Genomic DNA, 26,842 nt, shown 5'->3' on the forward strand with positions numbered 1-26,842 from the left:
CATGGGTTTAAGGGAAGTATCCCCCCAAAGCACCGCCAGAGGCCTGACACCTACAAAGGGCACCCCAGTCCTGGAAGCCAGGCCCGGCGGCACAGCCAGGCACTCATCAGGCGAGTCTGGCAGTGCCCAGGCTGAGCGTGGCACGGCTGCCTGGTTGAGCTTGGTGCTGAGGGGATGGGACCCCCAGTCAGTGGCTGGGCTGAGGGGGTAGGACCCCCACAGCTGCTGAGGGACTGAAGCCCGCCCGCTTCGGGGCTGAGGGGAGGACAGATCCCCGGCGCTGAGGGCACCGAAGCCTGTCTGCTCCGAGGCTGAGGGGAAGACTGGCCGCAGGGGTGAGGGGACCGCAGCCCACCCGCTCCGGGGCTTGAGGGGAGGACAGGCCTCGGGGCTGAGGTGACAGGCCCGCCCGCTCCGAGGCGGAGGGGAGGACTGGCCCCGGGGCTGAAGGGATGAACCGCCGGGGCTGAGGGGAGGACGGGCCCGCGGGGCCGAGGGGACCCCAGCCCGCCCGCTGCGGGCCTGAGGAGAGGCCGGGCCGCGGGTGCTGAGGTGCCGCGTGCCCCCGGGCAAGGCCCGCCCCGCTGCCGGCCCCGCCCCGCTGCCGGCCCCGCCCCGCTGCCGGCCCCGCCCCGCTGCCGGCCCCGCCCCGCTGCCGGCCCCGCCCCGCTGCCGGCCCCGCCCCGCTGCCGGCCCCCGCCCCGCGGGAGGGGAGGTCCCGCCGGGAGCTGCCGCCACCGCCCCGCCCCGTTTCCGGTGTCATGGCGGCCGGAGCGCAGCGGCGGCCGGCGCCGGGGCGGGCGGCGGTGGCGCGGCAGCGGCGGGGCAGCGAGAGCGGCGGGGGGGCGATGTGAGGCGGGGCGGCGCCATGTCGGGGTGCGTGTGGGGCGCGGCGCCGCTGCTGGAGGCGCTGGGCCGGCTGTGGGAGGTGCAGGCGCCGCTGGGCAGCGGCTCCTCGGCCTCCGTCTACCGGGTGCGCTGCTGCGGGGACCCGCGGGCTCCCCCCGGTGCCGTCAAGGAGTTCGTGCCGCCCCCGCCGCGGCCCGGCCCGGCTCGCCGCCCCGGGGCCCGCCCGCCCGCCGCCGACTGCGCGGAGTACGGCTTCCGCAAGGAGCGCGCCGCGCTCGAGCACCTCCGCGGGCACCGCAACATCGGTAACGGCACCGCGGCCGCCGCGGGGTCCCCCCAGGGCCAGGCGGCGCCCCCACCCCCCAGCAGGGAGGGGAGCCCCCAGACCCTTTGGGAATGCGCGTTCCCTCGCCCCCAGGCAGAGCCCCGCTGGCAGGGCTCGGTCCGCAGCCCGGTGCGTCCCTCCCCGCCCTCCCCGGATCCCCAGCCCGGTGCGCCCCCCCTCCCTCCCCGGACCCCCAGCCCGGTGTCCGGCCCCCCCACGGCCCCCCAGCCCGGTGCACCACCCCCACCCACCCTCCCAGGACCCTCGGCCCAGTGCATTCCCCCTCCCCAGCCCCCCAGCCCGGTGTCTGTCCCCCCCCACGGACCCCCAGCCCGGTGTCCATCCTCATGTCCCCCCCCTGAGACCACCAGCCCGGTGCACCTCCCAAGCTTGGCACCCCTAGGTGGGCAGGTTTGATGGCTCTGTGCCCAGACACGCCGAAGCAGTGTCCCTGCAGTGGGCGCTTCCTGGTACCCCCTGCCCCGGGGCAGGCTCCTGGGTATCCCCCACCCCTTCCCTGGGCTGGGGGCCTGCAGGTGACATCCCCGGGGTGGGCAGGAGCAGGAGATGATGTCACCCTTTGGGCTGGCAGAGTAGGTGGCCACAGGCAGGGCACCCCAAAGTCCCTTTTTGGGCACGGCTGGCTGAGCTGCCCCAGCAAGAGCTGTGCTGCCTGCTAGCCCCCCTGCTAGCCCCCCAACTGTGGCAGGAGCCCCTGGTCTGCCGTGTGGGTGGGAATGAGCCTGTGGGGGGAGGAAGCCTGTGTGTCAGAGGCGGCTGCTGGAAGCCCCCAGGTTCACCTGCTTCTCTTTGGGTTTCTTTGTCGGTGCGACAGGGTTTTTAATGCTTTTTAATACCTAGACACCCAGACAGAGTTCAGGTTCCCCCTGTGCTAGGTCTGTCACAGGAGGAGACTGACACGTCCCAAGAAGGGTGGTATTACCTCTGTTTTACCTACTGGGACCTGCTTATCCATGTCCCAGAGATTGTCCTGAGCGGGAGCACCCATCCCTGTCGCTTTCGCAGAGCCTGGCAGGGTGCTGTGAGACCAGCCTGTCCTCCAAAGCCTGTAGGGGTGACATGGCTGGTTTTCCCTTGCCGCTTGCCTGTGGTATCTGGTTCTCCATCTCTGAACATCACACCTTGTAAAACAGATGAGCTGCCTCCTGCAGCTTTTGTGGTCTTCTGGGCAGTAGTGGAGAGTGGTGGAACATGATGACAGTGTAATTGCTTGTTACTGATGCCTGTCACTGTGTCTCACCATAGTGACACTGTATGGCGTGTTCACCAACCACTACTCTGCAAATGGCCCGTCTCGCTGTCTCCTGCTGGAGCTGCTGGACATCAGCGTGTCTGAGCTGCTGCTGCACTCCAGCAACCAGGGCTGCTCCATGTGGATGATCCAACACTGCGCCCGAGATGTTCTCGAAGCCCTGGCTTTCCTGCACCACAAAGGCTACGTGCATGCAGACCTCAAGCCACGCAACATCCTGTGGAGTGCAGAGGAGGAGTGCTTTAAGCTCATTGACTTTGGACTTAGCTTCAAAGAAGGGAATCAGGTTTGGAACGTGCTGCTCTCAAAGCAGTTGTCTGTGTTGGTTTGTGTGAGTCTGTGATGCTTTCAGCTCATGAGCGTAGCAGTTGACGTGGCCTGATGAGAGCAGTAGCTGAGCTGGTGCAGAGGGTTTCCTGGAAAAGGCTAAAATGTTGTCTGACCCCAGAAACAGGAGCTCGTGTTCCCATTCTCTGTCTGTTTCTGTTTCTCTGGTTTCTGTTGACGTCTTAACCTTTGCATTACACATGACAACGAATTCCAAAGTTAATGATGCACTGATGAAAGCGATGTCTCAGCTTCCTGGAAAGTTTGCTAGTTTTCATGTGGTCAGATGAGTGGGAACACCCAGATCTGTGGAATGTCCTTTTATCATCCCTTATCGTATGTAGTCGTAATCCAGGCTTCACCATGAGCCTCCCCAATCAATTGCATTATCTCTGGCAGTGTCCTTATGCCTGTCTTTACTTTCATCCTATCTTCAGCAGCTTCCCTGTTTCAGGAAGTCTTAATATTTCTTTCCCATGTTACTGTGTTGATGAAAGCCCATACTGTGGTTGTGGGTGGGCAGGGTCCACTCTTTAGTGATGTGAACAGATCTCTGCCTGTCCTGCTCTGCTTTTCCCATTTGTTGGGCTTTCTCCCTCTTCATGCTGTCACTTTTTTGTTTTGGTTGTACTGGGTTTTGTAGGTTTGTCCTTGCCCATTTTATTGTGTTCCGTGGCCTCTGATGAAAGTGGAGAGCCTCAGGAGGTTCTGCTGTAGGCTTGATAGTTTTTTTTTTCACCCCTACCTCTCTCAGTAATGGCCCGTGAGGGGTATCAGTAAAGTGTTTCATCAGGTAACCTCTTAGCCCTTTAATCACTGGGTGATGGACAGTAAGTCTAGTAAACAGGCTATGGTTTTTCTGTGCAGACGCTGTCCTGGCTTGTCCCTATTCCATGCAGTCTTACTCATTTAGAGGCTTTAAATTCATATACTATTTTAACTGGTTTACCTGGTATTTGATGGTACAGCCCACTGATCTGTGACTATCAGAGGACTGTGTGGGTGACCTGTCTCTGAATTCTTTCATACAGGAGCTGGTTTTAATGTTTGTACTTCTTAACTCCTCCATGTTGTCTTCACTTCTCCCACGTTCTTGGCTGAATGCTGGTTTCTGCTGGTAATCTGTTGCTGTCTATCAGAAAAAAACATTCTCTTGGTGTCCTGTGTCTAATGCAGATATTTTTTTTAATTCAGGTCTGTGTTCTGCTGCTTGCTCTGTAAGTTGCCTCATAATAGTTGATCAGGTGTTTTATTTGCTTCTGTGGTTCCTGCCAGTCTGCTTTCTTTGGGCTGATTTGCCCTTGCCTGTTCTCAAAAATATGCTGGCTATATGACTAACCTTCTGACCCTGCTCTGAATGGGCACCGGGTATCAGCTTCCCCTTGCTTTCCCACCCCTGCCTTGGGCAGCAGCATACACGCATGATTTCCTTGTCTGAGTCAAGACTATACTACTTTTATTTGTGATAGCTTTGCTGAGCTTATTCTTGCATAACTTTTCACATTGTTGCTGTGTAACAGATAATAGCTGTACATAGCACAAGGTCTCAGCCACTTAAATCTCTCACAATTATTTAGATGGTAGGAGTGAAATTCTACTTGCTGTTTTTGCTGGTGCCATTGACCACGTTTTTTTCCCTATCTCTAAATGTTTTTTGGTGGGGCTGCTAAATTGCTGATTTTGCCATGCTGGAGGTTCTGCTCTTTCCTGATAGGAGGATGGGCTCTGATGGGTAATTTGTGTATCAATTTTTTTTAAGTTCATAAACCACTTTTGAGGTCTGTTGCCGGAAAATGTCTTCTGTAAACTCTGTTTTCAATCAGAAACTTAGATAGCTTTGGTTTGAATATATTCCCCTGGTAAGAATTCCCAATCCTGCGCCTTGTTCAGGAGGTAGGCTTGCCTATTCCTCTGTCATTCCTTGAGTTGCATCAGTGTGTCTAAAATGAGCCCTCCCGTGTTAAAAAGGTGCAGCGTGCAGTTTGTCTTTGGACCCTTAGAAGACTTGGCTAGACAAAGCCACAGCTGGCTGATGGGGTATTGGCTGTGAGCAGGAGGCTGGACTGGAGACCTTCAGAGCAGCCCCTCCAGCCAGCACTTGTGTGGTTCTATAATTTCCTGTTTTCTTCTAAGGAGGCAGTGGGTGGGCATTTTATTTTACTCAGCCAGCCACAGCAGCTGGGCAGGTGTTGATTGCCGCAGCACTTCTGGCTGCAAGGGGAAGAAGGAAGAGGTGCGTGGGAAGCATCTTTGATAATTTCCTTGTCTGAGCGTTAGGTGTCTGCTTCATTCTTTCAACGTTTTGTTCCAGAGAATGTCAGTACTTGAATAATGGCAGCTGTTACTGATCCCCACTCTTCAGACCGGGTTGTTTGTGCTCTCATGCAGCCAATGTGAGAGCGTGTTGTGGGTGTCCGAGACTTATCCTGAAACTTCTAGCATCTTCTGCGCTTATGAGAGTTAATGGGCCAGTCTGCAGTGACATCCAGCCTCTTCCTCCCAGCAGTGCTGTCTTTCAGAGTGATCAGATGTTAGTGGAGTGCCTGCTGTTTTGCTGGGAGATGTTTTCCAGTCAGTCTGGGTTTTTTTTCTCATCAGCACAGCAGTATAGCGAGTTGAACTGCCTGCCTAACATGACTGTCTGTACAACGCTTTCTGTCAATGTAGCGGTAGTATTTTGGTGATCTGTTTGGAAGGATGTCTGTGTACTGATTTAAGGATAGAGCGGAGAACCTGGATCTGGAAGATTAATGTTTTCTGTGTGTTTCATCTTCCATAGGATGTGAAATATATTCAGACAGACGGGTATCGGGCTCCAGAGGCAGAACTGCAGAACTGCCTGGCACAGGCAGGGCTCCAGAGCGAGACGGAGTGTACCTCTGCTGTGGATCTGTGGAGTCTGGGAATTGTTTTACTGGAAATGTTCTCAGGAATGAAACTGAAACATACAGTCCAATCTCAGGAATGGAAGGTGAGTGAGAGCTGCTGCAGGCATTCTTGCTTGCATCGAACAAGTCCTCCTGCTTCTTGTTCATAACCTGGATTTGTGAGCTAGCACCTGGCAACTAGAGAGTGTTTTCAGGATGTTCCTCTAATCCTGTTGCCTGGAGAATTAAGGTTCCAGAGCCTTAAAGACCCGCCTGCCCTGTGGGTCCGGCATGTCTGAAGGCTGCCTGTGTTCAGGTTACTGAAAGCTAAGGGATCCAGGAGTCTGTGTTTGGAGCCTGTGTCTTGCCAGAGTTTGGGAGGCGAGTTGCGCTGGCTGTAGTGTGGCGCAGAAGCAAGAATGAAATGTATGGCTGATGGCTGCCAGCTAGTTCAGCAGCACAATGACAGAGGAATTATTTGCTGGTTTTAGTCTAACAGTAGCTCCGATTTAGGGATCTTCTTGTAAGTCTGTATCCTGAGAAAAAAGGGGAAGGCTCTGTGCTGCAAGCCTAGAGCCTGGCTCTGACCTTCGTTCTGTATGGAACAATATTGTTTTGTGTTCCCCTTCCCAGTAAGTATCCTTTCAGCATCATGACATCCACAGTAGCAGCAAATTTGGCTGTGCCTAGAAACTTCCAGCTTTTGCACAGGGAAATGGGAAAAACTTTGTCTGCTTTGGGCCTGCTGGTTTAACATGTGAGGCTTCATGTTATGCCACAGTACCAGAGCCCTCTGCATGCAGTCCAGAAGATGGTGGGATGTTGCAAGCTTTGCACTGGTGATTTTTTTTTTTTCCTCCCTAAGCACTGTTTCTTTTTCGTTCCAGACAAACAGTTCTGCCATCATTGATCGCATATTTGCCAGTGAAGGGGTGGTTAATTCAGCCATTCCAGCTTATCACCTCAGAGACCTTATCAAAAGGTATCTTATAATATTTACTGTTGCTTAAAGATGTGCTCTGTAAAGTCTTGTACTTTGCTCTTGGTAACTTAGAGCCCATACCTAACACTTTTTTTGTTGTTGTTGTTTTTTTAAATCTCCCTCTGCTGTGCTAGTAACAAGTGCAAGCATTAGCAGAGATGCTTCAGCTCCTCTGATTTTGGCACAGTTTGGAATAAGCACATAAAGAATATCAGTCATTGTATTAATTATTTGCTCTTTCAGTGTTTTGCATTTCCTGCCAATGAGGTTGTATTTGGAGAAGACTGCAGACTTTGATGCTTTAGGGGAGTCTTGTCAGAAATGAGGGGAGCAGACAGACAGTGCTGCTCCTCCACCACTATCAAGATTCAAATGCACTTGTGCAGCTCCCTACTGAGAGGTCTGCTGTGGGGATTGCTTTTGCTGTCCTGTGACTCTGCTCTGAGGCTACAGAGTGATTGAGGACACAACTTGGCAGAAATAACATCAGGAGCTTCTAGTAAAGCCGAGTAGGGGATGTTCTCAGGCAAGCCCTGGGCTATTACCTGCTTTGAATCCCATTTATAGACAGATGTGGGAGCTCCTTGGAGTGTGATTTCTTTCCTGAGTCTGCATGTGTGCCTGAGACATGGGCTGAATGGCTCGGGGACGTGCAGCTGGAACGTGCCATGTTCCTTGTGAACTTGTAAATGACTTCCATCATGTGGTGCTGAGAGACATCGAGAAGGATGTCCTACTGTACCATGTACCCAAAATGCTTTCAGGGAATCGTTCTGGTGTGCTTTAGCTGTGAATTGGAAGACATGCTTCTCCCTCTTCTCTTTGTACCATGAGCACCCCAAAGACAGGGTATTCCTCTGTACTGGCTTCCAACCCGAGTTGAATTTGTTGATGCGGGAATGTCACGTGCAAGATCATAAAGGTGTCTTCTCTTCCAGCATGCTTCATTGTGACCAAGGAAAGCGAGCCTCCGCTGAGAAGGCTTTATGCAGCCCGTTCTTCAGCATTCCCTTTGGTAAGCTGTGCATGTCAACCGTGCTCACGGCTTTCTCGGCATGTACTGGAAGCAGGGCCGAGCGCAGTTAAATTGTGGTTGTTCTGGTTTTGGCCTGGTTGCTGCTCCTTTGCTCTTTGCTGGTGCTTGCCAGCCCTCTGTGGTACTACAGCAGGCGGGTCGGAGCAACGCCTGTGCTCTCAGTGCTGCCCTGCCCCTCTTGCCCTGCGAGCTGTCGCTTTTCCCTTGGTTGGACTCCCATTAAATTCTGCCTAGATCAAACTGACCAAGAGTGTATCAGCAGCGGCATTCATGAGAGGACAAAAATAACTAAGGTATCTACCTAGTACTGTGACCGTGAAGGTGCTTTTGAAGAGTACGGTGCTATTTGTGGCAAGTGGATGGTTTTTCTTAAGACAAGCGTTTCCCAGTTCAGAAGCCAGGAATGTGAGTGACTAGGGTGGTGGGAGCATCTGCTCCTGCCTCCTCTGCTCAGGTCCAGTAGTCCCACTGTGTTCCTGTGGTGCGAGCCTGTTTTTGCAGTGACTGGCCTGCCGCCTCTGGTGCCTGTGTGGCAGGTCATGGATAGATGTCAGTGTTGTTTTCACTGGCACTTTCTCTTCAATTTAATAAAATGGTGATGTTTTCCCAGGACCAGCCCCATGTGGGTTGCAGGCTGTCAGCAAAAGATGGGCTGTGTTTAGGCCCATATCCCTGTTTTCTGTTCCAAAAGCAACACGGTAGTGTTCTCCAGAGCTTGCCTGCTGTCAAGAACACCAGCAAAGAGCTCTGCATCCAGTTTTTCTGCAGCATAAATTAATGCTTCAGGCATCCAGCTTCTGGCTAGGCTAGCATTTTCCCTTGGATCTAGCCCTGCTTTTTTTGAGCTGCTTGGTGTACCTTGCAGTGAAGGTTGTTTGTTGCCTGTTGAGGTCATGTCAAGATACTGGAGTTCCTCTGTATTAGGCAAAGGTAATAACAAACTCGTTCCTGTATTCAGGCTTCTCTTGCATCTCAGAAACTGGGACTGTTGTAACCAAAGCCACTTTCTGTGGCTGAACCTTGCAGCCAGTATTGCTTTAGAGCAGCGGGAATAGTATTTTGGCAGTACTTTCTGGTCTAGTTTTAACACAGGCCTCTGACTGTACCTGGGAAGGTGCTTCTGTGGTTAGCACTACAAGTTTATGTAACAGCTTCAGTTTTCCGTAGTTCTCTTTGCTGGTTCTCTTCTTTGCCAAACTTGTACGTACACTTGTCTGCACAAAGAAGCATTTACTGTTGCTTTCCTGGGAAGTCAGAAAACGATCTGTCGTTGCCTTTCACTTGGACACGGTTTTTCTGTTGAGAGCAAAGACAGCTGAGTATGGCTTTCCTTGCCTTTTACAGCCAAGTTTTGACTTTCAAGTTCATCAACTTCTTTCCTGAGCTGCCTGCAGGCTCTATTGTCAGAGTGGTTGGTATCACCTGGCACTTTGAAGAGGGCCAGAGGGGCTGGGCAGAAAGTACCTCCTAAGGTGGAAGGGTATTGCAAGAAATGCAGTTGTCACTTGGTTACGGGAAGACCAGATGGCTCTGAGTCCTAGGAGTTGGTTTGTTTCCCTGTCTGAAAAAGAGATGTGAAATGGACAGACTTACTTGAACAAAAGGGGCAACATATAAGACCGAGGCAACACTTAAATATTTTTAATATTCCTTTCATTCCCATTTCCATCTGATGTTGTCTCTTGGTTGCCAACAGTCCGGTGGAGGAATGGTCCCAGAGGTTTGCTTGGAGCTGGAGCATGCCTGGTTATCTGAATGCAGCACCTTTCTTCAAAGGGCTGTCCCACAGTCCTGTCTGGGCATCGTCTAGACTGATAAGGTGTTTCATACTCTAAGCTTTTCATAAGGACTCTTCCATGTCAGGCAGGAGGAGATTTATAGTTTGTGTGCTTGTCTGTCATCTCCTCTTGCACTATGATATCAATGTCTTCAGTCTGTGCCTAGCAGAGATGTCTGCTCCCTCATTTGTATTGTGTGCTTAGCTTGGAAAAGTATTTCCAAGGAAATAATAGCCCACTATGTTTGTAAACATAGTCAGAAGGCTCAGATGGGAGAATTGGAGCCATTTCTTCCCTTTTCTCTCCCCTCTCTCACTGTCAAGTGGGGGAACTGTGAGATACTGCTATTGTGTTTGGCTACTGTAGCTGCCAATACAAACAAAACGTTAACACTCTCCAAGCACTGCAAGTTGGGCTCCCAGGTCTTAAATTCCTGACTGGCCTGCCAGTTCTTTTCAGGAATGTGTCTGTGGAAAAGTGGTACTGTCCCTGCTGTTTTGCGTTTCTAGAGGACTGAGTGTCCTCTCAGACGTGACTCCCATAATTTGGCTTTAGTCTGGCCACCTTGGCTGTTTCTTTATTCCACGCTAGCATCTCTGCTACACTGTTCCAGGCCATCCTGGAGCTGCTTGTTTTCTAGAGCCATGTGCTCTGTGGCGGCGGGCTGTATTTCTGCTCCTGTAAAGCTGTTGACGGGATCACTGTTCACCCACCTTGCGGCCACCTTCTTGTGGCTATGCCTCATTCTACAGCACTGCATTGTTTAAGTAACTAAGTAGTTTTCCCCATTTCTCTTGCAAGATTGCACCGGTGGTCTTCAAAACAGCGCATTGCAGTTGGATTTTGAAGGGGGAATGGTTTACATGGGGTTTAGGGAAGAACTGAAAGATACCCTAGAAAATGCCGAGGCTTGTGCCTTAGTAGAGCTTAAGAATTGGAGTTGCAGAAGCTGGCCAGCCTGTTTTCAGCTTGTCTGGGAGCAGTAGCAGGAGAGGCAAGTTGCAGAGTAGTTCTTTCATCTCGTGTCTCTGTATATACAGGGCAGTTTGTTTAACTAGCATAGCGTTTAAGGTCACATCAGTTTCTGAACCTGAGCTAAGCAGACGTAACTCCGTTCTTAATTTCTGCTAGCTTTGTAATTTTAAAAGCAATTTCAGGTGCTGGCCTCGGTATAATTGCAGAGTGCGCTGAACCCTTTGGAAGAGTGTCTCAGTGCACAAGTGAAGAGAAGTTGGAAATGGGGCACACAGGTGGTAGTGGAGAGAAAGCAGAACTACTGCAAAGAGCAGTAAGTGCTTGTGTATGATAGTGTATATTGAGTCATCTTCCTGTTTTCTTGCTCCTTTGGGTTTTGATTTCTATTCTCTAATTCTTTGTGTTTCAAACAGCTCCCCATATCGAAGATTTGGTAATGCTCCCCACGCCTGTGCTGAGGCTGCTAAATGTTCTAAGTGACGCTTCTCTGCAGTGTGAAGAAGAATATGAAGGTTGGTGCAAGCCACGCAATTTCAATATAGCAGTGTCATCTTACAGACTGTTTTGTTTGGCTTTGGGGACGTGAGAGCAAGCAGGAGGGCAATTAATAGGCTCAGGAACAGTAAACAAAGAGCTGCTCAGCTGAGATTCGATACCAGTGGGTCAACTATACCAACAGAGAATAGACTAAGAGATTGAAACAGAAAGCAGAGCTTGTAGCGAGTTCTTGATGGATTCCAGATTTTATAAAAAAAAAAATAAATTAAAAAAAGTTTATTTTCTCCTTTGGCTAAATGCCAACAGACCTCATAATGCGTTTGTGGCTGTGAGCTTCCACTGGACATGTACAGGACTGTGGAGCCCAGTAGCAGAGATCCTTAAAAATTTGCTAATGAACTTACCCAAGATCTCAGCAGAGAACTGAAGTACCTCATTGGAGTTCTTAAACTGTAGCAAAAACTATGCATGGTAGGTGGCAAGGCATGTCAGTGGAATTTGCATTTTTGCTTGCTCTCAGATCCACGTGAGTGGCAAAAGCTAGAGAGCTCTGGGGATATGAGCAGAACCCAGTCTCTTAAACTCATACAAAGAAGGGTTTGTGGCAGCCACTTTAGTTCCCCTCCTCCAAGCACCATAACAAAAAGAAAAAAAAAAAAAAGCACTCACAGATCCCAGATGTTTTAGCTAGTGGAAGGCCAGGCTTTGTGTGCAAGGAAAAGCACTGTCCATGTGCTCCAGAGCATGCTGTTGGGGATTCACTGCTTGCCGGTCTGTGCTCTGAGCTTTGGTTCAGTCACTTGTCTCATTATGCAGCTGTTAAGCAGTGTCACCTTCTGCCCTGGCACGTCTTGATTGTTTATTTCAAATTGAAAGGAAAAGGCTATATGTTGACTGAGTGTTCTTGATGTGTTCATCTGGCCTTTGTTTGTTTCTTGGCTCATTCTCATTTGCAAAACGCAAGACAACCAGCTCTTTCCTTTGTCAGATATCCTGGAAGACATAAGGGAGGAGTGTCAGAAATACGGACCGGTGGTTTCCTTGCTTATTCCAAAGGAGAATCCTGGTAAAGGCCAAGTAAGTGAATTAAGAGGCTGTGTATTCCCACGTACACTCCATGTGCTGCAGGACTGCCTCTCAGCTCCTGAAAATCTCCTGGCTGATGACAGTGCTAAAAATAGCTGGTTATCTTGAAGGATGGCACAGGTTCCTTCCCCGTTATGTAAGGCTGCCTAACCTGGGAGGTGCCCAGACAGCTTCAGCAGGGGAGCCGGGATATGGGCAGGATGAGGAGAAGCCAAGGGGTGGGAGAGGATGTAGAGCAGCATCATACTTTGTCCCACCTTACCGAGCACGCTCCCTTTAGAAATGAGGAGCAAGAGATGAAATTCCAGTTCAGAGATGCAGCTCCTTCCTTTTTAGCTGTACTGCTGTGGGCTCAACCAAGGGTAGAGGGGAAAAATTTGTTCAGGAACAGTTTCCCCGGTTGCATGGGTGGGAGGGAGCGAGTGGCATGCTGCACTGGAAGTCCTGTTTCTCCTCTCTCTTTTTTCAGGTCTTTGTTGAATATGCAAATGCTGGTGATTCCAAAGCTGCCCAAAAAATGCTGACTGGAAAGATTTTTGATGGCAAGTTTGTTGTGGCTACGTTTTACCCACTGAGTGCCTATAAGAGAGGATATCTGTACCAAAACTTGCTGTAGGCAGTAGCAACAATCAGGAGAGTTGTCTTGCTCCTCTTCCTCACGTGTTTTACAGTTGAATGTACAAAAGAGCTTCCTAGCCCTGCTTCAGAGTCATCTGTGAAGGAGAGATGCAAAGGACTTTAACTGGGCTTTGAAACCTTTACTGCTGCTTTGTGATGTGCAGAGGAGGCTGGGATGGCTTTCAGCGTGTGCTTGTGTGTATGTTGTGCTTGCTCGTTTACATCGGGTGTGTGGCTTTGCCCCGGCGGGCGCTCGGGTGGCAGGAGTGGTGACTGTGGGAGCCTGGGAGGCCAAGCAGATCTTGGCAAGCCCTTGTAAGTGGTTGAAGTGAGGCCGTTGAAAGTCTTGGCCTTAGCACTTGACTTTGCTCTGAGGAGAGGATTTCTTTAAGATTTCCTATCCCTGTAACATACGTGCTCTTCTCCAGTGCAGGGGAGGAGGAGGAAGGCTTACCTGCTTTTTGTTGATATCTCTAATAAATAAACAAGCAGAAGCACCATCCTTTCTAAACCAAACCAGGAGGACTTTTGAGTCTTCACATCACACAGAGCAGAGGGAGGTGGTGAAATCGGATCTGCTGAGCCTACAGTGTTACCCTGTTGCTGCCTCATGACCCGAGAGGAGCCATCCGTCCGGCCTGGCCCACGTGGCATGCTGGGCTTAGGCAGCGAGGTGTGGGTGACGCTGCGGTGAGCTGAACTTGCTTGTATGCCTGGGGTGGGCAGGGGCTGCTGGTGGATACGTGTGGTCAGAGCAGTGCAGCCTCAGTCCAGACAGACCTGTAAGCACTTTGTAGCCTGAGGTGATATGAAAACCCTGTTGTGTGGAGTCATCTTTCTAGCTTATACCCTGTGCTGGCACTGATGCTCCCTAGCTCTGGTGCCAAATCATCTGTAATATGTAAGCGTCCTTAGGTGGTATTTTTGGAGAAGAGTGCTACAGCACACAGTATTCTTTGTATCTCAGCAGGACTCCTGCCCTGCAAGTCTTGTAAGAAAGAACAAATATTTGTCCGTCAAAGGTCCCACGCTTGGCTTTTCTGTGTTGTGCATTTTGGTTTTGCATTAACCCATTAGACTTGTAGGTTAGAAGCACTGACACTTTTGGTCCTTCGTAGGTTACATAAAGGGCCTGAGGCAATCTGAGATCCTGTATGGAAAGGGCTCTGTCAGTAATCAGACTTAACCGGTCAGGAGAAGGTCGTTCCGGGTTATCAGGGACAACAGCCACATGCTTTTGGGGGAAAAAATCCCTGGGCGAGCAGCATGGCTGCTCCCCCCAGAGCATGCTCTCTGCTGCTGTGGCTTCAGCGCACAGGTGGGAGCTGCCGTCTGGGGCAGGCGGTGGCTTTTTCCCAGGGGGGTGCAAACCCGTGCACCCAGCGGACCCTCTCCCTGCAGAGGGGGCACTTTGCTCCTGGCAAGTGCAGTGTGAAACAGCCCTCCTTAGAGGGGGACCAGCATATCCTGGCTCGTGGCCCTGGTGCAGTTTTTGTGAGGAGGAGAGCCCTCGTGAATTCTTTTCTCCAGCTGAAACACTTGCAGGCAGCTGCCTGAACCATCTCTGATCTTCCCTGGAATAATACCTGAATTACCTTACAGTTTACTTTTTGCATCTTGCTGATGCTGGACTTGCTGGAATCCCGCACTTCAAAGTTCCACTTGATATTTTTTTGCCCTGTGCACGTGTGTGTGGTATATCAGGAGATCCGATGTCTGTAGCATTTCAGGAGCTTGAGTTCCTCCCTGTGCTGGTGTGTAGTCCTGTCTGCTCTGGCCCTTCCCAAACTCTCCCAGAAAGGACCAATCTCTCTGAATTTTTCTGTTGCCTTTGAGGTGGTAGGTTTTCCAGGGACGGGAGTGGGGAAATCCCACAATGAGTTTTAAGGTGCGATCTGCCCATCAGACTTTTTCTGGGAATTATGCTACTTTGGTGTACATAGCTGTAAAGCAGCTTTGCATAGATGGAGTGAGTGATTCATTGCTTTTAATGTAACTGTCCTTGCAGTGAAGCACCTTTAGTGTCTGGGAGGAATTGGATGATTAACTGGGTGAAGGTTTCTCCTATGTGAAGAGGAGTGTTTAAAGCACTCCAAGCATTGGTAGGTGATGACTGACCTCCTCAACTCTGGGTTGTTGCTTTCCCTGGTGGGCTGAGCCATGGGTGAAAGCAGTTTGGCCCAAAATTCACGTGTTGGATGCCATCGTGTCAGCAGCGCTGAGCTGGCTGCGTGTGTGCCTGTCAGCTGGCAGAAGCAGACTGAGAGCCCCAGCCCCGCTGAGTGCCAGCCCATGTGGGGACATGGGGAGCTCCCCTGTGTGTGGGGCGTGAGGTCTGTCACCTACAGCGGTACCAGGACAGGGAGATGCTGGGCTGCAGGTGCAGAACTTGAGTGCATTTAAGTTCTCACATGTGTTTGTCTGGGGCTGTGAGCTGCTCTGTCGTCTTTCGAGCACGTCTTTTTCAGTCAGAACTATGCTTTGAACTTGCAACTAAAGATGAAGAGCCGTGCCAGGATTAATCTTTAGAGAGGAGCTACAACCTGTTCCTGCAACGTGGTAGAGCTGTTCCACCAGATTTTGGCTAGGGTTTTGTTCAGCTGCTTTAAAGGAGCTAAATAAATCTTCAAGATGCAAACTCCTGCTACCAGATTTTCTCTCTGGATGCTCATTGTTCAGGCTTGAGCACTGAGCTGGGCAAAACCCCCAAAGCTGCTTTTTTTAATTATTCTTTTTAATTTTCCTCCTGGCAAGAGTTGGAAGATGCTGATCTCTGCCCTGTCACTGTACTCTGCCCCTGGCATCCCTCCGGAGGCTGTGGGGTACAAGGAGGTTTAGAAGCTCCTTGGAGCAGAAGCATTTTATCTTTATTCCTCATCCTCTACCTTCAAAGCCTTTTTCTGTCAAGCTGAAGCTCGCTCTAGTGTCTCGGTGATCTGTTGGTGGCTTGGCATAAGTTTCAGCCCTGCTAAAGCCTGTGAGTTTCTTAACTCTGTAGATTGTATCCGAAGTGTGTGTGGCGATTCAATCCAAGGTGTCTTGTCGTGGTGTGTGCCTGGGGGGCCTGGCTTTCCTCACCTCCAATGTACTGCCGGCTGGAGTTGCAGAAGCATTGATGCTTTCTACTCAGATGCTTGCTGGGTTTCTCATTCTGTGCTGCTGACACAATATAGCCCTTGGGGTAGCACCCACCTATGTGCTAGCTAGGCGACAGCTAAACGTAAAAACCCGCAGGCTGCCTTTGAGGGAGAGCTCTGCTTGCGGTGGGGGGAAAGGGATGAAGGATGGAGCCTCTGGAGCCAGCTGGGGAGGGATGCAGCCCTCCTCCCCCCACTGGAGCAGGCAGTCGAGGGGCTGTGTCCCCTGGGAGCGTGTGAGTGAACCAGGAAATGGGTGCTCTGCTGTTCCTCGGTGGTGGGGTTTTGTAGCTGCTCTGACACGGAATGTCACCGCTCATTGAAGCGTAGCATCCTTCCTCTGCCACCAGCGTCTGCGCGGGAGCAGCGAGGGAGAAGGTTCTTTGCACTTCCACCGATTTATCATATGCAAGGAGGGTAACTGGTTTTTAAATCACTGGCCGAAGCACAAGTTAGCTCCAATCTTCGTTGTATTCCTCGTTTTCTCACTGCTCTCCAGCCTCCGAAGCTGGCAGCCTGAGCACCATGGTGCCCCCAGGTTGTACCCCGCGAGGGGCTCGGTGCTCCCACAGCCCCGTGCGCCCCCTCGGCCCCTGTCAGCTGTTGTACCCCGCACGCAGCGTTGCTGAGCAGATGTGTGCTTGATACAGGTGATTAATAAACGATGCTTCAGTACGAAGCGGTTGTCCGGCGTGACTTTCTGGGACACCGCCGCCACACGAGGCCTGTCACCCCGTGCCGGGCCGGCCGGGCGACGGGGCCGTGACCCAGCCACGGCGGTGCTGGCGCCTTATGCTCAGTGGCTGAAAATTCCGGTGAGGGCCGGGCCGGGTCCCCTCGTGCCCCGCCGTGTCCCCCGGGCTCCGCTGGCCGGCGCCGCCCGCGCGCTCCCTGCGCTCGCCATGGCGTAACGGTTTCCGAAATGATGTCACCGGAGGGAGCGCGGGCTGGGTCGGGCGGCGCCCCCGGGCCTTGCACAACTTCCCGCAGCCGGGCGGGCGTGGGCCGAGGCGGGCGGGGTTCTGGCTGCAGCCCACGCGGGTTTTACCCCATGCTCCCCTAAGGAAGGGACGGCGGAGCCGCGCTGGGGTTGGCCGGGGATCGGCTGCCCGTGGGGCTCCTGTGCAGAGCCCCCGCCTGCCCCGCTGGGGGGAGGTTCCCCCTCCTGCGGCGCGAAGGGGTGCTGCCCGTCCGCCCCGGGGGGTCCCGCAGCGCCGCGTCACGCGTGGGCCGGGAGGGCAGGGCCGTTACGGGAAGCTCCGCTCCCGCCCCGCCCGCACGGAGGGACCCGGGCCGGCGCGCTGACGTGGCAGCCGTTACCATAGCACCCGCGGGGGGCACGCGCGCCCCTCCGCCACCACCGCTCCGATTGGCGGCGCCGCTGGGGAAGGGGGCGGGCTGCCACGCGCTCCTTCCCTCCGCGCCCATTGGGTGAGCGGCGGGCACCGCGTCGCGCGGGGTGCACCCGCCGCGGTGACATTGCACCCCGCAGCCAATGAGGGAGCGGGACGTACCGCCGCCGCTTGCTATTGGCGGCCCCGCGGCGGCGGGGGTCTATAAAAGGGCGGCGGGGGGGGCGCGGCGGCCCCGTGGCGGCGGGCGGGATGGAGGCGGTAGAGGAGCCCGCGGGCGAGGCGCTGCGGCAGCGGCTGGCGGCAGGCGGGCAGGACCATGTCCTGCGCTTCTGGCCCGAGCTGGGCGACGCGGCCCGCCGGGCGCTGGCGGCGGAGCTGCGCGACATGGACGTGGTCGAGATCAACCGCTTCTTCCGTCGCGCCCGCGGGAACGGCGGTACCGGCGGGGCGGCGGCGGGGCTGGACGCGCGGATGGAGCCGGTGCCGCGGGACGTGCTGGGCAGCGCCTACCGCGACCGCGGGCTGGTGCCGGGCTGGGAGAGCCGCGGTAGGTGCGGGGGGCCGGCGGGGCCCGGCGCGGCGCGGTGCCGGCGCGGCGGGCCCCACGCGTGTGTGCTCTCCCGGGTGCAGGGCTGGCGGAGATCGCGGGGAGCCGCGTGGCCGCGCTGCTGCTGGCCGGCGGGCAGGGCACTCGCCTCGGCGTCCCCTACCCCAAGGGCATGTGCGACGTGGGGCTGCCCTCCCGCAAGACCCTCTTCCATCTCCAGGCCCAGCGCCTGCGGCGGCTGCAGCAGCTGGCGGAGGAGCAGCACGGCACCCCCTGCCACATCCCCTGGTGAGCGCCCTGCCCTGCGCCCCTGGGTGGCCTCGGTGGGGCCAGCCTCGTGGGGTGGCCTTGGTGGGTCACAGGGATGCTAGCCCCCTTGGTGTCAGCAGCCCACAGGCTGGTGGCAGCCCAGTGGGTGTCAGTAGCCCACAGGTCAGTGCTCGGCAGCCTGAAGGCCTGGGGTTCAGTGCTGACCCCCATGGTGTTTGTAGCCCATGGGCTGGTGCTAGCTCTGCTGATGCCAGTATCCCACCGGTCGGTGGCAGCCTGAGGGCCTGTGGGTCAGTGCTGACCCCCTTGGTGTCAGTAGCCCGTGGGTCATTTCCAGCCTCCTTGGCAGCCTGAGGGCCCGTAAGTCGATGCACACCCTCTTGCCGGCTCAAGTCCTGAGGTGCAGTAGGGTTGTGGAGATGAGTGTTTCAAGGAGGGGTGAAACCCCTCGTTGACTTGCCAAAGAGGTGGGACCGCACCAGGTCAGATCATTCTGAATGCTCGGGCAAGGGGGAAGAAGCCTGCCATGGGTGTTACGGCTGGGGCTGTTTGCCACGGTTGGGCTGAGGGGTGTGAGACCCTGCCTCTCCTCACTGCTCATCATCTCTCTCCTGCGCTGTGACAGGTACATCATGACAAGTGGCCGGACTATGGAGTCCACCAAGGAGTTCTTCCTGAAGCATCGCTATTTTGGCTTGAAGAAGGAAAACATTATCTTCTTCCAGCAGGGCATGCTGCCTGCCCTAGGGTTCGATGGGAAGATCCTGCTGGAGGAGAAGGGCAAGATTGCTATGGCACCAGGTTGGTGGCCAGGAGGAGCTGGCGGGAGGGGTGCATGGGGTGAGACACAGTGTTGAGAACAAGCTTTTGGAGCCTGCATAGGGCAGCCTTACAGCGTGATGTGGCCCATGGGTGACACAGGCTGGGAGGTGTCAGTCTTGGTGGGGGGAGGACCAGGGTGGGGTATGGCTGGGCTGGTGACCCTCCACCCTGGCTCCATGGGGAAGGAAGATGGGTGTGGGTGGTTGACGGGACAGCTGAGTGTTGCTGCTGCATCCCCAGTGTCTTGTTCCCTTTACAGATGGCAACGGGGGCCTGTATCGTGCCCTGGGGGCACACGGCATCGTGGATGACATGGAGCGGAGGGGCGTGCAGAGCGTCCACGTCTACTGCGTGGACAACATCCTGGTGAAGGTGGCTGACCCCAGGTTCATCGGGTTCTGTTTGGAGAAGGGAGCAGACTGTGGGGCCAAGGTATGGTTTCCAGGGAAGGCAGGCACCACTTCCCTAACTCCTCATCCTTTCTTTGCCAGCTTGCTGCAGTCAGGAGGCATTACTAAGCACCAGAAGCTTGCTGGTGGATTAGCATGTGCTGCCAGAGTCCCACCTGCCCCTCAGGTCTGGCATCCCAGGGGATGCAGGTCATCACTGACCCCTGCCTGGCACTGCCTCTTCCCTCCCATGGGAATGTGGCACTGACAACCCTAGGGCTCACAGGTTCCCTAGTCCCTGGGCCCAAGAGCTGCCAGGGAGCCCTGGATGCTGGGTGGCTGTGGGGAGCACGGGCAGGCCGGATTCCTGCCACAAGCTGCCAGCTGTCCCCAGCCGTGACGTCCTGGGCACTGGACCAGGACAGGGTGGGTGCAGCTGACTGCTGACGCTGAGCTCAGCCCCGTGTCTCCCGGGTAGGACGTTACACACCCAGAGCTTTATTTAAGGGCTGGATTAACAGCCAAAGGGGCTGAGTGATTGTGTTTGCGTTGGGCTTGGCTCTGACAAACAAATGAGAAGGCTTGCTGGCCTTGGAAGGTTTCTGAGTGAGCTGGGAAAGGGAAAGCAGTTCCTCCTCCTGGCCTGAGCGAGAGAAGGAGAAAATAAACCTTAGCAGGCAGAAAGGAGAAAGTCCTGTGGCCCTGCTGTGGTGGCAGTGATGAGTAGGGATTTGCTGAGGGGGTCCCATGCCCAGAGGGAGGTGTGTAGGATGTGAGGAAGAGGAAGGAGGTCAGGTGTAGGGTGATGGCACTGCTGAACCAGCAGCCTCCTGCCTGTGGGCTGCAAGCTGGCTGTTCGCAGGCGGGCTGGGTGCTAAAAATATCCATGCCCTCTGCCAGCCACGTGCGGGCTTGGTGCCAGATCCTGCCCGCATGCTCTTGAGTATTCCCGGCACCCTGTGACCCAGCCCTGCCATCTCACCCAGTTCTGGTCACCAGCACCAAAAGCAGCTGGGAGGGGAGGGCTCCAGCATCCCTATCCCTGCACTTTCCTGTGCAGGCAAACACCTCTACAGGGGCTGCTAGATACAGGAATACATTTGAAGTGCAGGGCTTTGGAGAGCTTTCCCCAACAGTGCTTCCCTTGGGCAGGTGGTGGAGAAGACCAACCCCACAGAGCCGGTTGGCGTGGTGTGCCGAGTGGATGGTGTCTACCAGGTGGTGGAGTACAGTGAGATCTCCCTGGTCACTGCCCAGAAACGGGGCCCAGACGGACGGCTGCTCTTCAATGCAGGCAACATCGCCAATCACTACTTCACCACTGCCTTCCTGAAAGATATAGTCAAGTAAGGGCCTGCTGGGGTGCTGGAGGAGGAGCGCTGGTGCTGAGCCGAGCTGGCTGCCCAGCCACCTGTGCCTTGCTTTCTGCTGGTTGAGCTCCAGCTGTTTGCAGGTGTGCTGGGGTGAGGCCCGTGGGGCTCTGGTCCCTGGCCCCAGCATGCACGGCCTGACCCCCAACTGCACGTGGTCCCTTCCTTCAGATAAAGTTTCCCTTGGTCGTTCCGCTGGTGCCAGAGTGCAGGCCCGTGGGGCTGTCCTCTCCTGGCTGCCATGGGGATGAACAGCCCCTGCCTCGGGGGGGTTGGGGGCCAGGGCAGAGCAGCCATCCTGCTGCAGCAGTGTCTGAGCCGGGGAGGCTGGAAATGTGCCTTGCTTGGGTGACCGACACCTCTTCCTTGGCCCATTGCAGCACTTACGAACCGCAGCTGCAGCACCATGTAGCAGAGAAGAAGATCCCACATGTGGACATCGCTACAGGGCAGCTGATCCAACCGGAGAAGCCCAATGGGATCAAGATGGAAAAGTTTGTCTTTGACATCTTCCAGTTTTCCAAGTATGTTCTTTTCTCTCTGTGGGGAGCAGGCTGCTGGCTCTTCCTCGGGCAGCTTGGAGACCCTCTGGGGGGGTGCCAGGGTTGTGCTCAGGCAATGGGACAGGATCCCAGCTCCCGTGCTGTTTGACAGCAGTGGATGATTGGGCTCTGAGATGAGCAGGGATGTGAACAGCAGGAGGGACAGGTGCTTCCTGACCTTGGGAGAAGCCAAAGTGACAGGGAGCAGCCGTGTTTCCCAAACCTGAACCTCCTGTGCCCTGTTTCCCCTCCCCCACCAGGAAGTTTGTGGTATACGAGGTGCTGCGTGAGGATGAGTTTTCTCCTCTGAAGAATGCAGACAGCCAGAACGGCAAGGACAACCCCACCACAGCCCGACACGCCTTGATGTCCCTGCACCACTGCTGGGTTCTCAATGCAGGGGGGCACTTTGTGGATGAAAACGGCACGCGCATCCCTGCCATTCCTCGGTGAGTTGCTGCTCCCAGCACTCCTGCATCCTTTCTGGGCTGGATATAAAGCACCGGGCAGTCCCCTGAAACCAGTGCTCCTGAAACCAGCGTTGCTGGAGTGACCAGCTCTAGGTCCCTTCTCCCAGGTGGTCTGTGGGGTAGAGCTGGGTGCGGGCCGGGTGGTGGCTGCTGGAGGGATGCTCGCTCAGTCAGCAGGAGCTTTCCTTCTTGATCGAATGCCTTTGAACCAAATCATGCCGATCTCTATTGCACAGCCAAGGTTGCCTGTGCAAGAATGAGGTGGCTTTCTAAAGCCCAAGTGTGCCAGCAGACCCCTGCAGCAGCCAGGCTGGGATTGCAGCATCACTCAACCCAGAGACCTCCCGCCACCCCTGTTTGGAGAACAGCAAACCCCAGACTTTGTTTTTTCCCCACCCTTGCTAACCCTTGTTTATTCCCACGTAGCGTCACAAACGGAAGGTCAGATGCCACCCCAGCAGATGTCAATGACAAGTAACTATACCGTGCAGCGTGCATGGTGGCGGGGCTGTGCTTAGGCACTAACGGGCTGTAGGTGAAGCAGCGTGCCAGGCTGCAGTTGCCGCGATGGGTGCGCGCTGGTGAGCAGGTGCCCGTAGTGACTAACGGGGCTGGGGGCTGCATGCTGGGGGTGGGGCATGTCTCACTACAGGACCCTGCGGCTGCCGCTTCTCACGGTGGCGGGCGGTAGGCAGCGTCTGCTCCCTCCTTGGCTCCTTTCCGCAGAAGTGGGGATAACTGGAAGGGGGTTGTGCTACTGGTATAAATGCAGGGCAGCGGGCTGTCTGCGCGCAGCCCTGAAGGCAGGATGCTGTTGGGAAACACGCTGGCGTGTCCCTTCAGTTACACTCCGCTGTGCGTCACACCGTGGCGTAGCACAGCCCGGGCTGATCCCAGCCGGTCCCTAGCTGGAGGTGGCTGCCATCTCCCGGTGTCCGCCAGGCATCCGGGCAGATGGAAACGGGATTAAAAACACAAAGTAAACAGCAAGCGGGCTTTGATGTAGCATGTGCAAATCTCAGTGTGGGCGGCCAGCTGTGCTTTGTGTGACTTCAGCTCTTGAGTTTTGAAGATCCAGACTGTGACACCAGGGAAAGCCCCTGGCTCAGCACTCAAAAGTTTACAGAAGTAAATGGGAAAGTTGACAGAAACGTTAAAGCAACTTCTGTAATAGCAGCGTGTTCTTCTGCAGGTGCAGGGCACATAGAGCTGGTGAGTGTAAAATGACTTGCAGAGCAAGCTAGCCTGTTGCCTTCCCTTTTTTCAGGAGAAGTTGTACTTTCTGGTGGGATACACCTGAGGTCTTTGTTTTTAGTTCAAGGCTCCAAATGATTTAAGGCTTATTACTAGGCCGTCACACTAGTTACAGTGTAGGATAAAGGAGGCACTTTATCCTACACATCCGTCAATGCCAGTTAACGGCAATTCTTTTTTTTTTTTTTTTTTTCCAAAAAATATTATCTGGAAATTAATCCAGCTCTAAGGCAAACACAAGTGCAAGGGCTGGGTTAGGATGGGTGAGTTATATTTACTCGCAGGTGGAACAGGAGGGGGCTGAGTGAGTGCGTGGCAATGACGTTGTCACAGGTGACATGCTGCAGTGGCGAGCGGGTGTGAAGGGGTACCCTGGGGTGCTGCTGTGGTTCCTCATCGGCTCTGCATGGCTGCACTCCCTGGGGCCAGGCTTATGTGCCGGCTGGATCCAGGGAGCATCCTCAGGGTCCTACAAAGGCTGGTGGCAGCAGGAGTGCGGTTAGGGACCCCCGGCAGACCCTGCCCAGCAGTGCTGCTGCGGCTGTTCTCGGGGGCAGGCAGAGCTGGTGTGGGTCTGCTGTTGTCCTCGCCAGCTCTGGCTTGCGTGCAGAAAGGAGGAGCTGAGACAATTGATCTGAAAGGCAAAGGCAGGAGGAGCAGGCGGTGCCGCAGGGAGTATTCCTGAGCAAGCAGACAGGCTTACCCTGTGTCCTCAGGTTGTGCTTTAAACAAAGAGTGTATTTAAAAAAAAGACCTGTTGTGACGAGCCAAACGGGAAGGTGCTGTGAGTGCATCTTTCATCACGCCAAGGGTGCAAGAGGAGGAGGAGGAGGAAGGGGTGACTGGCTTGCATGCAGCATCAAATACAGCAGGGCGGTGGTCCAGGCCAGGGGCATAGGTGCTGCTGTAGTTGCCTACACGGAAAGGCATGTAGATCCTCATTAAAGCCGCATCTAAAACTCTTCTCTTTCAGTCGCTGCTGGTACCTAAACTTTAGCTTGCGCCTCTGTGGAAGCCACACAAGGCTTGACTAACTCAGGGCAGCTCTGCACTGGCGGGGTCTTTGTGGGCCGGCAGCCACCGGTGCCCCAGACAGCCGCTGACCCCCGCACTGGCATCTGTGAGACCTCTGGGCACCGCCCGTGTCCCTGGTGGGATGTAGCTAACCCTCCTGCCCTTTTTTTATTATTCTCTGCAGCTTGAAGGATGCAAATGACCTGCCAATCCAGTGTGAAATTTCTCCCCTTGTCTCCTATGGAGGAGAAGTGAGTACTGGCTCTCCAGAGCTCGGGTGCCCTTGCAGATTAACCAGCGGGGTGGGGGGCTGGCAGGGCACATGCATGAGCCCTGGCTGGGGAGGGGGTGTAAGCCACAAAAGCATGACATGAATTCACTGTGGAGCTTTTTGAGGCAGTGTCCCCTAAGCTGCTGGCACAGGAGGGGACCAGAGCCACCTGTGAGGAGGTCAGCAGAGCAGGTGACATGTGGTGTGTTCCTCACGAGCTGCCTTGTCCTCCCTTAGGGTCTGGAAAAATACGTGAAGGACCGAGAGTTTCGTGCACCTTTGATTATCGATGAGGATGGGATCCACGAGCTGGTGAAGAATGGGATGTAGTGGCAGCATGGTGCCCAAGCCAGGCTGCCCGTCCCACTGCTGGGCTGCGAGTTCAGACACGTGAAGGTTTTTGGCTGTTACTGATAGGGGCTGGTCCTGCTTGCTCTGGCCCTGTGCAGAGGAGGATGTAACCCACTTGGTTCTTGCCATGTTGTACGCTTCTATTTATATGTTAATTTAAAACCCAAACACTTTATGGATTCTCCTGCCACAAAGCACAGCTATGGTGCTGCTTTTTGTGCTCTAGGCTGTGGGCATTTGTTTTTAAACATGTATATAGTAATAGTCATTGTACATGCAGAGGATTTTTATGGTACGGGGCTGGGGTTAATCTTGAATTTTTATTTTTCTCAAATCTACATGACTATTTTTTTTATTAGGGTCCTTGTCATTGCCCATGTCCTCCCTTTTGGTCATCCTTTTTATGTTGCACAACTGGAAGCACCCGATTAAACTCGTGAGTCCCTCCTGTCTGTCATCTGGTGGCATTTTAGTGATGGTGGCTTTCTGCAGAGGCTCTGCTGCTAGAACAGAGGGCTGGCTGTGTCACACCAAGTGCCCCACTCTGCCCAGCGTAGCAGGGTTTGCTGCGGGGGGGCTGCAGGCAGCTCCTCTGGCCTGTGACACTCATTTGGGGCATTGCCGCAGGAAGCGGAAGGCTGCATTTCCCTCTTGAGTTTCAGCAAATGGTGGCAAGCCCTGAGCAGGTAGGAACAGGCAGGTGTGCTGTGCTGCGCTGCCGGAGTGCTCGGGATGAACGCAGCCTGGCGCGGTGCCCTCCGGCTGTGCTGCGTGCCCACTGCCTTTCCAAGGAGGGCTCCTGCTAGAGCCCGGATCCCCACAGTGGGGTGTCCCATGCCCTTGGGCAGAGCAGCTCTGCTGCCTCCCCTTCAGCTTGCCGGGGGAGATGGTGCTCAGCCAGCTCCTCTCCTCCTCCCAAGCCCCACCACAGCCTCTACTGGGGGGGGTGGGGGCACAGCCACCCACTGTGCTGCAGCTGCCTGGGGGGGATTTTCCCTTGCAGGGCTGGGACTGGGGCCCAAACTGCTCCCCTGGGGGAAGTCACCCGTCCCCCAAGTGCCAAGGTGGCTGTCAGGCACCCCGGGCTCAACTGAGCACTCGCCCCCCCCGGCAGCATGCCTGGGAAGCTGGGGCCATGTGGGGGGTCCTGGCCGGTGCTGTGGCTGCTGGTGGCTCGCCATGGGCCAGCTGGGCTGTGTGTGGCCAAGGCAGGCTGGCAGCTGCGGGTCCTGGGGGGGATGGCCTGGGATGGGGGCCAGAGTAGATGCAAGGAGCTGGTGCGGAGTGCTGTGGGTGGTCTGCACAGCCCCCCATCTGCTGGGCCCTGGGAGCAGGCACTGCGAGGAAGGGATATCTGCTCTCCAGGGAGCAGGTGGACGCCCCCGAAGCTGCTCTTCCTTGGCATGGGGCAGGCAGCAGCTGGAGGATGGTGTGGCCCACCTTGGGGGAATGCATGTGGTCCTAGGAGCAGTAATGAGCAGGAGCGAGGGTCTGCACAGTGGGCCCGAGGGGGTCACTGCTCTGACCGGCTTCACAGCTGCTGGGAGGAGTGGAGCAGGAGGTGTTGTTCACTTCGCGTTTTTTGGCTCTGCACACCGACACCTTTGCGTTAGGTCCTGGGATGGAGCGATGTGGTGCTGGCTGCTGCCAAGTCATCTGAGCGCCAGTTCTAGGTAGCAGGAGGCGAGCAGAGCGGAGCTGGCTTGTGTTTGTGCCAGCGTGCACGTAGGGCAGCCTGTGTGCCGGCAAGGGCTTCATCCTGCCAGCTGATCCGAGGTGGCACGTGGGGCATGGCACAGAGCCCTGCAGTGGGCAGCGCGTGAACCTGCTCCTTGCCAGCCCTCCCGTAGCTGTGCTGCTGCAACCACTGCCCCCGCCGCATCCACGGCTGGGCTGGCACCGCAGCCCCTCTCTGGTGGCAGCAGTGAGGGTCACCAGCATCCTGCCACGGGCAGGGGATGGCTCTCCCTGCTTGTGACTTGGTTTGCTCGGCTGGAGAGCAGGCAGGTTGGGAGCCGGGTGAGGTGGCTGGTTTAGGAGCAAGGCTGTAGCCGGGCTGCGAGGTGCCGGGTGGGATTGGAGCACTTTTTGGGAGCACCGACTTGCTGCTAGAGGTGCTGCTTTCCTCCCACAGCGGTGTGGGCGCTGGCATAAAATACAGCCGAAACACTAGTCTTAAAAAAAAAAAAAAAATTGCTTTTTTTTTAAAAAAAGATTTTAATTACGCTTTTACCTATTGCACAAAAATGAACGTGATCTGACAATTATTATTTTCTCCCTGCCCTGTTGTGTAGTCAGCGGCCGCGGTGCCAAGCTAGTGCCTGGAAATGATGTAAAACCACGACTTCAGCACGCAGCCTGGGGAGCCCCAGCGCTGCTTCCACGCCATGTGCCAGGGCCAGGCAGCCCCGGCCGGTGTCCGTGCCGTGTGTACCC

The 26,842-nt window shown here is 55.0% G+C and overlaps 2 protein-coding genes across 3 annotated transcripts; both read left to right on the plus strand.

Moving 5' to 3' along the window:
- Positions 1–805: 805 nt before the first annotated feature.
- On the plus strand, positions 806–16,430 carry UHMK1 (U2AF homology motif kinase 1). The gene is made up of 8 exons (XM_040610110.1): positions 806–1,154; positions 2,441–2,733; positions 5,554–5,745; positions 6,529–6,623; positions 7,562–7,638; positions 10,826–10,924; positions 11,899–11,987; positions 12,466–16,430. The coding sequence occupies exons 1-8, from the start codon at positions 869–871 to the stop codon at positions 12,610–12,612; spliced, it is 1,278 nt and encodes a 425-aa protein (XP_040466044.1). The 5' UTR covers positions 806–868; the 3' UTR covers positions 12,613–16,430.
- Positions 16,431–17,343: 913 nt separating this feature from the next.
- UAP1 (UDP-N-acetylglucosamine pyrophosphorylase 1) lies at positions 17,344–24,854 on the plus strand. 2 transcript variants are annotated; one of them, XM_040611131.1, is made up of 10 exons: positions 17,344–17,653; positions 17,737–17,941; positions 18,549–18,724; positions 19,005–19,177; positions 20,287–20,480; positions 20,885–21,028; positions 21,307–21,495; positions 21,943–21,990; positions 23,969–24,035; positions 24,293–24,854. In XM_040611131.1, exons 1-10 carry the CDS (start codon positions 17,356–17,358, stop codon positions 24,383–24,385), a joined length of 1,587 nt encoding a protein of 528 aa, XP_040467065.1. In that variant the 5' UTR covers positions 17,344–17,355; the 3' UTR covers positions 24,386–24,854. The 2 variants fall into 2 exon arrangements, with proteins under 2 accessions (XP_040467065.1, XP_040467067.1); XM_040611133.1 differs by lacking the exon at positions 21,943–21,990.
- The last annotated feature ends 1,988 nt before the right edge of the window (positions 24,855–26,842 follow it).

This window comes from Falco naumanni, chromosome 11, assembly GCF_017639655.2.
Source record: "Falco naumanni isolate bFalNau1 chromosome 11, bFalNau1.pat, whole genome shotgun sequence".
In the NCBI taxonomy this organism is placed as follows: domain Eukaryota; kingdom Metazoa; phylum Chordata; class Aves; order Falconiformes; family Falconidae; genus Falco; species Falco naumanni.

Bases quoted from the DNA above. Each gene is read 5' to 3' on its own strand.
- UHMK1 (XM_040610110.1), top strand. From the start codon at position 869: ATGTCGGGGTGCGTGTGGGGCGCGGCGCCGCTGCTGGAGGCGCTGGGC. The intron at 1,155-2,440 runs GTAACGGCACCG...GTCTCACCATAG, and splicing joins CCGCGGGCACCGCAACATCG to TGACACTGTATGGCGTGTTC. The intron at 6,624-7,561 runs GTATCTTATAAT...CTTCTCTTCCAG, and splicing joins CTCAGAGACCTTATCAAAAG to CATGCTTCATTGTGACCAAG.
- UAP1 (XM_040611131.1), top strand. From the start codon at position 17,356: ATGGAGGCGGTAGAGGAGCCCGCGGGCGAGGCGCTGCGGCAGCGGCTG. The intron at 17,942-18,548 runs GTGAGCGCCCTG...GCGCTGTGACAG, and splicing joins ACCCCCTGCCACATCCCCTG to GTACATCATGACAAGTGGCC. The intron at 21,496-21,942 runs GTGAGTTGCTGC...ATTCCCACGTAG, and splicing joins CGCATCCCTGCCATTCCTCG to CGTCACAAACGGAAGGTCAG.